The sequence below is a fragment of the Macrobrachium nipponense genome, chromosome 1 (assembly GCF_015104395.2).
Source record: "Macrobrachium nipponense isolate FS-2020 chromosome 1, ASM1510439v2, whole genome shotgun sequence".
NCBI classification, from domain to species: Eukaryota; Metazoa; Arthropoda; class Malacostraca; order Decapoda; family Palaemonidae; genus Macrobrachium; species Macrobrachium nipponense.
In genome coordinates, this window is record NC_087200.1 from 155430095 (window position 1) to 155440962 (window position 10868).

General features: G+C 40.9%; 1 protein-coding gene across 1 annotated transcript in view; it reads left to right on the forward strand.

Annotated features, from left to right (window-relative positions):
• Positions 1–1273: 1273 nt before the first annotated feature.
• The window catches only part of LOC135219776 (basement membrane-specific heparan sulfate proteoglycan core protein-like), a gene marked incomplete in the record, with an annotated part of 1285796 nt that continues 1276201 nt past the window's right edge, over positions 1274–10868 (forward strand). Inside the window, 2 exon segments of the mRNA XM_064256828.1 lie at positions 1274–1368; positions 1479–1697. Coding sequence (XP_064112898.1) covers positions 1578–1697 — 120 coding nt within the window.

The window sequence follows — 10868 nt, forward strand, 5'->3', positions numbered from 1 at the left end:
ACTTTGTGTTGACTGGGTGGCGTTGAAAAGCTTTTGGGAAGGAAGGGTATTGATGTCTGCAAAGTGGTTGATGCTGTGCGTGTTTATCGTATAAGGTGTTCATCCTTGATTCAGCTGTAAAAGGATGAACGAGGCAGTCAAGTTTTTTTTTTTCTAGAGCTACCAAGCATTTGGGCGAAGTGCTACTAACTACAATTAGTTTTTCAAGCTATATAGTTATGATTATTAGTTTTTCCCCACTGTATTTATAATCATAATTCTTCTTGATGTGCAACGTACTGGTTCATAATGTGAAAGAAATAGACAAAAAGTGTTTGGTTAAGGAAGTTAAATGGAGGGGAAAGTGAAATGAAAACCAGCCGTTGAATATTTGTAAACTTATTTTTCTTAAATGCGTCAGAAGTTCTCTCTCACCATAACTCGGAACACTTAACGGTATTGCAGAAAACACTGTGTACTGACTAGGCTGCGACAGAGAGAGAGAGAGAGAGGAGATGAGATGAGAGGAGGAGAGTTGGGTTGAGGAGAAGAGAGAGAGAGTGGAGGTGATGAGAGAATGACGACGAGAGAGAGCAGAGAGTGAGAGAAAGAAGGAGAGAGAGAGAGAGAGAGAGAGAGAGATTCTATGAAGTGCTCCTCAGTCCTCACCCCTACATTAATTGGTGTTCTGAGAATCGAACTCATTAACGATATTGTGGTTATAGAATGGGGTAATGTAATTTTTATGTACGATTGCTCTCGGCTTCAAGGGCGGCATTTTGACCATATCGGAGATTAGGGCATTGGGTCAATGGTTGATTTATAATTCTGTTTTTAGGGCTCTGTATGCATTTTGCCGGCGGGGTTTGTTGGACATGTCTGTTCGGATTAATGCGTCTAGACTGGGTGTTCGGTATCCCAGTACGGTTTAGTAAGATGAAATTCTCTCTCTCTCTCTCTCTCTCTCTCTCTCTCTCTCTCTCTCTCTGCGGCTTTGCTGTCAAGCGAAAAATGTACACTAGCGTTCATCTATGCATATTATCTGACAGTTTACATACATGTTTGTATCATCATTATCTTTTTGTCTTTTTTGTTTCTTCGTTTCTTTCTTCCATCTTCGTAGTGAGATAGCTTCTAGCCTGGTATCGGCCCGGATAGGGAGGGGCTTAGGGTATGGCTGATTGGGGGAGCCGAGGCGGGGCGGAATAGTAGGGGGCGGGGGGCGGGGGGCGTGGGGCTCACGGCGGCGGCGCAGCAGCAGCAGCAGCAGCCCGCGCCTTGATCAGGCCCAGAGTCTTGGAGTCAGTCAGTTGCCCTTCGACCGGCGTCCTTCACGGTTCAAATCGAGTTGGTTTTGAGAGGTAGTGTGGGCATCGTGCACTTCCCGTTGTAAGTGAAGAGACAGACGCGCCAGGAAGGATTTCGAGTCCCTCAACTTTTTGGGGGGATAACGCGGAGAAAGGGGCTGTGTATATCTATCTGTCATTTTTTACTTTCAGAATAAACAAAACCTCAGTGTTCGAAAACTTAGCACAACGTTTCGCGAAGATTTCGGCGGTCCTTCTCGCAGAAGGACGAGGACTTTGCCTTTTATCGCCATGGCCCCCCACAGGCGGAGGGCTACTGACACTGCGAGTGTAGGCCTCCTCCACCTTCGGGCCGCACTCCTGGCATGTCTCCTCTTTGCAGCAGTGACACGGGCAGCGTCCTCAGCTCAGGTAATTAGTGGAAAAACAGGAAGAATGGACGTGTGAATGAATGAATGAATGAATGTAATTGCTATCTATCGCTCGAACTTCACTCTTGCGGGTATGCGAAACTTTTTTTTCCTTTTTACATTTATAAATGTCTAGCCTGTTGGTTTGATTGCTGACTTGTACTTTGGTTATATGCGAGTTTGGCGAGTTCTTGATTTGTAAAGTCTTCATTTTTTCGCTATTTTCTCTAACAATAAATGTGCCCAGTAGCCAAAATAATAGGTCCTACATTTCTTAAGTGTATTAGCACGTACTTATGATACACTAACGATGAAAGAACACCAATGACAGCGAGAATTTCTCTGTAGTCCTGTAGTATCCTGCGAGTTGAATAAGGGAGTGTCTCGCACCCGAGGTGTCTCCCGGTGTTATGTAGTTCCTTGTCCCTTGGAGACCGCTTCCCTCTCCCTCTAGCCTGCCCAGCTTCCATGATCGTTATACCCATCCCTACTCGCTGCCCGGAGAGAAAATAGAATGTGTGAGTGGCTGTCCCAGACGTCCTCTCTTACTTTCCTCCAAGGATTCAAGTCTGTGGCTGAAGTTTGTTCTGAAGGTTATTTGGAGCCAAAGCCCTCGTGCTGTCTCGTCCTGTCAGGATTTTCTGTTTTTCGTGGATCGTGGGCCTCGTTCCTACGCGAACGGTTCATGTCAAGTTGTCGCCCTTTCTTGAAAGTGTGCAGCTCAGTCTTCCCAATTGCTGTTCTATCCAAGTTTTTTCTTTTTGCTTTTTCATTTTCGCTGCTTTGCCGGGCAACACTGCTACCACACGCATACTTCACTAGCATTAGGTGGTTTTGGAAAAAGATTTTCAAACCTTAAGTCTCTCGCTCTCTCTCTCTCTCTCTCGGAACCTCATGTCAGTCGCTGTGATGTGAGAATTGAAATGCTTCGTGGCAAGGATATAATAATGTAGATGCTTGAAATATGCCCCTCTCTCTCTCTCTCTCTCTCTCTCTCTCTCTCTCTCATCCGTGTGTGTCCCGATGAGTAAAGATGGGGTGCGGTCAAGTCTTGATACCCTCCCTCACTCCACCTCCACCTCCTTATACAAGCCCTAAAACCCCACCCGCCACACCCCACCCCTTCAGATAACCATCCATGCCCCCGCCCTCCCAGTCTACTCGGGTTCATCCTCGACTAGTAAGATAGAAGTGGCCTCGGTGCATGTAAGAAGGGCACTTCTTATATACTTCTGGCGCCACATACGAGGCGTGACCCCTTTGGGGGTCTTCTCGGGTCATTAACACTGTCTATCTTCTATAATAAAATTTTGCGGATTAAATTGAAGTGTTTTTGAAGTTATGTAAATGGCCTCCTCCCCCTTTCTTCCTCTCTCCTCATCTCGTCCGCTTCTGGTTGCCATCTCTACAAGCAGATCGTATTTGCACGGTCCTTCATGAAGGCCCCTTATGCAGTCCCTCTTGACACTGGCTAATTGTCAATTTATTTGTTAACCCTTTAGCTTCCTGATAAGTGTGTTTTATATCGGGTCATTTATCATTGCGTACTGTACCGTGTATTCTTTCATTTGCTAAATGTCGATTAAACCATTTTTGCTCTCTGTACTTGGCGCTGTATTGCAACTGAAAATCTGCTGCTAACCTACGCCATCCTTGATTGTCATTTAATTGGACATCAAGACTCCTTTCTCGATCTCGCAACCATGAAGGAAGATCCCGAGTTGAAAATGCCATTAAGAGAAGTTATGCTGAAGTAGTATTCAGTTTGCTTAGACACTGGCTTGACACACACACACACACACACACACACACACACACACACACACACACCCTCCCTTTCTCTCTCACTCGACTGGACGACTCATGTTCGAATCTCGAACGGGACGAAGAGGGACAGATGGGCGCGTCCCTTGAAAGTCAAACTTGCCTCTGCTAACGTAATCTATGAATTAGTTACCTAGTCATTACATTTGGCTGCTGTCGTGGGTTGCACAGTGGAGAGAGAGAGAGAGAGAGAGAGAGAGAGAGAGAGAGAGAGAGAGAGAGAGTTCCGTTTTCATCTCGTATGACCTAAAGGAAAATAAGCGAGTTTTGTTAATCTTTTTATCAACATGAGCAGCTGCTTTTTCTGTCAGATAATATGAAGTTTAGGTAATATTTGAAAAACTAGAGAACCAAATCGTCAGGTATGGAATAGAATGAACTGAAATATGAACAATAATGGCTGCGTTGAAATTGGAAGTATCAGATATAATAGCTAGGATCTTCGAATCACCTGAGAGTTTTTTTAAAAACAAACCAGAATAAAAGATTTAGACTAATTCATGGCCAAGCCGATGAGACAGGTAAAAATATAGAATATGTTTTTGTCAAAAGTACTGGAATGTAAATAACGATGATGATACCTACTTGGATTAGAACGTATGTATATAGTGATAAACTGCAGGTATGAGCCACTGAAGGTGAAAATGTAGGCGTACGTACGTACCGGTGGTAAGGAGAGGATTAAAATGCAGTTTGTAATGACGATGAAAGGCAGATTGAAATATTTGCATACCGGCTAAAGAGGATAAAAGGAAATGAAAAGCGTTGATAGAGAATGAAATAAATGAAATTCAAGTATAATGGCGATATTATGGCAGATGATGCTTTTATAAACTTTAGAACTGAATAGAATTTCAAAAGAATAATAAACTGGTTTCGAAGGTAAACTGAAAATAAGAAATAAGTAGGAGTACGATAAGGATATTCAAAATGTCCACAGCTTTAAGGATAAAGTGTACCGAAGATGACTGGAAACTTGAATGAAAGGTTTGGTCATTGACCAGGACTTGCAAGGAAGATGGAAAGCGAATCTGACGGAGGGGAAGTTGAGAATGATTGAAAATTCAAGGGGAGATTGAACATGAAATGGTCTCCGAAAGTAGGTCAGTAATCGGTGTGTGCTACATCGAACTGGCTGGTGGTATTCACGCACCGGTTTACCTGTCAATCTCCGTCAGTTCTTCGAAACTGAGGTTAAAACGTACGTGTGGACGACAGTTTGTGGGCGGAGTCAGTCCACTCACCAGAACTGATGAACTGATGGAATTACCTAAGTTCTTTCGACCAACTGACAGGTGACCGCACGTGCGGACGGGTAACCAACGATTTTAAAACGGTTCGCCGCTGGATTTCGCCTGGGAAGGATATCCGCCTCTCGGACCAGAATATGAATAAACCTATGGATAGGCCTAATTCATTTTATTAGACCCCGCAGCGCTATTTGTAGACCGTTTTGAGTCCAAATCATATTATAATAAATAAAAACTATTTCCATGTGATGATACAGTTTGGTATAAGCCTAGGCTTCATATATAACTGAACCAACCCCTAGGTGTAATTCACCCTTATTCATCAATATTGTATGAGAATAGACATCTCTCTTTAATAGGCAAAATTTAGACCACACACTTACGCCTTTTTGCTTCTCATCTATTTTTAAGTGAATTGCCGAAGCAGCATATAGTCTATAGGCTCCAACTCTTTATCACCGAGCAGTTTCCATCGCTGTCATAAATTTGTTGCCACGACGAAGGTTGGGCGAGCCGCGAGAAATGAGGTCAATGACCTCGAGTTGACTGTCCAACTGACAGTTCTACCTGTACGTGTGGACGCTCATCCGTCGAACGATCGTGGGTGGACTGACAAGTAAACCAGTGTGTGAATACTCTGCTGCCCCCTGGGGGGGGGGGCGACTTAAAATAAGGAGAGAGACTGAAACAACTTTGAATTGGAATGAGGAATGATATTCACCAGGACGGGGAAGTAAGATTGAAAATGACGAGGAGAAGAGAGAAAAGCTTAAAAATATTAGCTCTTCGAAGGAAGAGTAAAATTGTATAGAACTTAACAGAAAGACTGAACTTCGCGAGATCTGGGAAGAAGAGGGAATATTTCTAGGAGTTGGAAAGAAAGTTTGAACATTGCTAATACTTGGATGGAATGTTAGAAAGAAGGCAGCAAGTGCATTGAAAGGAGACTTATCTTAAGTAAGGATTGTATGGAAGGTTGAAACAACTAGATCTTGGAAGGGAGATTGAAAATGACTTGTAACTGGAATGGAATAACTAGGACTCGTAAAGATGATTAAAAAGATGTCGTACCTGAAAGCAAACTAGAAAATAACAAATGATTGTGCCTTGAAGGCAAATTGCTAGTAATAAGGCCTTCGAAAAGTTGCTAAAAGATGACTGGGAAGGTAGACTGAAAATCTCCAAGTCCACGAGAGAAGGTCGTTAATTGAAATAACCAAGCAGAGTGTTTGGAGATGATTAAGACTCGGAAGGAAGATCGAAAATTGCCGAGACTTGAGAGGAAGGTTGGGAAATAAAAGGACCCCAACGAATGATTGACGAATACTAGGGTGGAAGGAAGATGGCACAGTTAATAGCATCAGTAAGAAAAATGGAGTATGACGGGATCTGGAAGGAAGATGAAAATGACAAGAACTGTTTTTGGATGGAGGTAGAAAACAACTCCGGTTTTGAAGAAAAGTAGTCTATAAGGATTAATAAGAGAGATCAGAAGTAATTATTACTTGCAAGGGAAATGAACACAACCAGGACTTAGACGGGAAATGCAAAATAACTAGGACTTGGGAGATTGAAAATTGTTAGGATTGATGACAAGAACTTAGAGCGGAGACGGAAAGTGACTAAGATATGGAGAAAATATTGAAGGTTGAAAATAACAAAGAATTGGTCGGAATCTTCAAAACCCAATAGGCCTTAGGGGGAAAGTATAAAACTACGGGAACTTGGGAGGGAGATTGACAATTGGCAGCACTTGTAAAAGAAGACAGAAAACTACCAGGGAACGGAAGGAGGATTGAAAATTATTAATATTTATATATATTATGTAAGAAAGATTTAAAGTTACTGAGCGGATTGGGAGGACGGTCAAAGATGAATTTGAAATGGGAGGATGATTCATATGACTAACGTGTGAAAGAGAAATGGAAATAATTGGAATTTTCAAGGCAAATAGAAGGTAAGTACGACTTGAAAAGGAGTTTGGAAATAACTTGATGATTAGGGCACACCTTGATCTTGACAAATATCCTTGCCCTCTTGGATTGTTGCATTAATCATCATCCTTAACATCTCTGTGGGGCTGTTCCATATGTGTAAAATGGATTCAGAATGAGGTATATTGCAGTTATCAATACATACAGAGAGAGAGAGAGAGAGAGAGAGAGAGAGAGAGAGAGAGAGAGGGGGGGGGAGTTATTTGAACAAAGTTCTCTTCCGTTGTAGTAAAGCGGACCGCATGTAGTCACTGTGATTCAGCGTGTAGTAAATGGCTATACGTTTGCACTTATTTTCTGTTTCTGTGTTTCTTTTTAGATAAAAATGTAACAACTTTTCTCTCTGTTGCCTTGTGGGCTGAATATACATTTTTTTAATTATAACGTATATGTTAGCTTGTTCTGTAGTAAAGTTGTCTGCTTTACACTACCGAAAATGCCTGAAAGTTTTAATAGATTTTGTCTATGTTCGATTTATTCTGGTTACACACAAACACACTGACATGTTTATGGTTTTGCATTTTATTCTCCTGTATCTTCCATATGTGTGTCGTTTATTTTCCTTGTCACCCGAGAAGAACTGCCTGGTTATTATTAACTATAATTTCCTCATAAAACTCCCATTCGCCGTCCACTGAACGATTGCGAAACCCTCTGGAGAAGTTGGTGGCATTGAGCGGATCAATGCGCACATGATTCCCGAATCTTATAATGAGTCAGGCAACGAACTATTCATATTAATGAAATCTGCAGCGTCTTTCATTTTGATTGCAAGAATTAACGAGTGTTTTTTCACTTCAGTGTTTGGAGGCCGTTCACTTATGGATGAGAAGGCTCTGAGAATACTCTTCGAAGGCCTCTCCATAAACCTGAGCTCCTCGTAGATAACAGAAAGGCTAAGTGATGAGCCTTCCTCTTCATTTGTGTATTGGGCTTCCACTTCTCCATTAGTGCTTTTATTGTAAATGATGCTGCGATGGCAACATAAAAATCCTAAAAAAGGTTGTTTCGTAGTCATGATTTTTATATAAAATATTATGTATGTACTTGCAATTTTCTGTACAGCGTATAATGCTGCGCGAAACTTTCAGCCACGGCCCGGTGGTGGCCTGTGTTGTTGCCGCCTGTGGCCTTGTCAGACGAACGACCATGGCTAACTTTAACCTTAAATGAAATAACAACTACTAAGACTAGAGGGCTGCAATTTGATATGTTTTATGGTTAGAGGGTGGATGATCAACATACCAATTTGCAGCCGTCTAGCCTCGGCAGTTTTTAAGATCTGAGGACGGAAAGAAACAGTGGGGACTGACAAATAGCTATTTCAGTAGTTTTCGTTTACAGAAAACCACACCCTCGTCTTTATTAGTGTACACTGTACAGTATGTTCAGACGTATGAGAACAGCGGTTTGATCAGGCCTATGTTAATTGTTTGCATCAGTCAGATCTTTTCATTTGTACAGTGTAGTATATTGTTTATCAATAAGAAGATATTTATCACGTTTGTTTGGTTTGGTTTGTCAAACTTCAGAATTCTTACCCCAAGTATTATTTCCTGATCATTAGAGCTTACATATTTTTAGAATTAAGGACTATGGTTTCTTTTGGAGTCAGGACAAATTCAACCTTCCCATTTTTAATGGCCAGATTGAAAAGAAAATATTTAAAATGAAAGGTTATGCTGAATATGTTCTCCCTCAATCATGAATAATTACAAACTGGGTTCGTGTATTCAAGTCTACGGTATTCGTACGCCTAGTTTCAGTACACCTGTCATAATAATTAAGCAGACTTGACGGCAAGTCTTGAAAATTACAAAAATAAAAATCTTGACTCGATTAACTTTTGTTATGCGTGATACTGACAAAAGCATCGGTTAGTGATGCACAATAATACCCTCCTACTAAATCAAAGAAAGCAAAATCGTTGAATACTTAACTGTGCTTGAGATGTTTAGAAATTGCAAATTTTTTCTTGCACAAAGTTTATTTCGGGAGAATTTTTTTCGTCGTAAGTGGTCTCAAATTACTAAAAGAACATGTAGTATGTATGGCGAATTCGCGAGAAGAACTTTTGTGTGTCAGGTTGCTGAAGGTGTTGAGAGTTGCTTTCTTCGCTGTAATCGTGCAGTGTCAAGGATTATTTTTTATTACTCGTCAAGGTTTGACAATGAGAGAGAGAGAGAGAGAGAGAGAGAGAGAGAGCGAGAGATGACGAGAGAGAGAGAGAGAGAGAGAGATCTGAGAAAGTAATTTCCTTCAAGAGAGGACCGTCGGTAAGGGGGCCTTTGGAACGAAAGGCCTGCAGCCAGAATAGTAACCAGTCCTTTGAACCACCTTGACCACTACTACCGACCATCCATCCGTTTTGGGCATGTGGGCACCAAATGACAAACTCCAGCCAGACAGTCACAGTATTGGACGGATTGGCTACAAAAGGAGTGTTCATCTTCACAGTACACACACATATATATATAGATATATCTATATATATATATATATATATATATATATATATATAATATAATAAGTATATATACTGAAGTGGTTGCAGTGCGGCTAATTATAATCTCCGGCGGTGGTGGAGAATTTCCCCTGGTTTTCGAATTGTAGTCAGATATTACATCATACATTCTTCTAAAAGGTGAAATTTTCGTTAAAATTTTATAGCCGAATTGAGGATCTTGAGTCCAAATGTTGACTTGGTCGGAGTCGCAGCAAAGGTCTGCCATCTTTGATGCAAAATATGAGAAGGTTTTGGCCAGGAATGGCCCTAAGGTGGATAACGTGTGATGGAAAAATACATTGAAGTATTACTCTTGAATTTGATGCGCAGTCTGGATCTAGCAAGAAATGGCTAATAGTGTATATAGGAATACGTACATAGGTATATTTTCTGTTTAAACATAAGGGATAAATATGCCGGGTATGTTACTGAATGTTTTCTCGTCGAGAATTGCGAAAAATAAAGTTGGGACTTTTCTCAAATGAAGATCATGGGTATAATTTTGATTTTACCCATTTTAATTATTTGCTGACCATACCTTGGAGTCCTTTCAGCTGAGATGTGTAAAAAAAACTTTTGTCGCTTTTTGTTCAGATTAGTTGTTTTTATTATTTATGGTGAGGGGATTTTGTAAGTTGCAGTTACGGTATGTTGAGTTAATATCTTTCCTTTTACAATAGTATAAGTTGTTGACCTATAGGTATCGCATTGAGTCTTAGCTTGTGGTCATGTCTAGACTGGTGACTAAGAGTAATTCGAGGGACTTTGTTAGTGAAAATGAACAAGCGTTAACCCTAGTATAATTGAATGGTTGTTTATCGGTCAGCCCTCTATTTAGATAAGAAATTTGGACCGATAAGATTGGCTAGAGATTCACATCGATATAAATAATTCGTATTAATCTCTGAACTTTTTTTAATTATACTAATGTCTAATAATTTCAGGGAGACACTGTTCCCATGTTCTGTTGTTAATCGCGAAGTGTTATCAGCGAGGGCGGCTTGGAAAATGATTAACTTTGTTTCTTACGTATCAGGAATTTACCTTTGAAGCTCTAGCGGAGCCTCATTCAGACTTCCTCCACACAATCGGTATCGGTGGAACTCTTCCGATATGACCTTTTTGGTTCGCTGATAAAAGCTTGTTTTCGACAGCATTACCATCTCGTTGGAGTGTGCGACTGTTTGTCCTCACATAGTATATCTCCGTCTATTGTGTTATCATATTCTTTGCAGAAGGGGTTTACTGGGGTTGTGCTCTGGGACTTGCAGTGGTTCATGTTTTTTTTTGTACTGTAATGAGGTCCTTGTACACACAAACACATGACTAATTTATTACTTTCTAGATTGCGGTAATGGTTATATTATTTTCGTGTTATATGTAATATCAAACAGTTCTGCTAGAATAGTTCGGGGGAGGGGGTCGGGTTTATCTTACCATTTCAATCATTAATATTTTCGATTCATTTCTCATCTTGGGTATTGGCCGAATTTTATATCTCTTCGCCCTTGACAGATTCACATAAAATTCTGTCGATTTAGATGCTGAGTAACTCGTGTAACCTTGGGCTCACAGGATTGTCAGGTACCGTGTGTCGT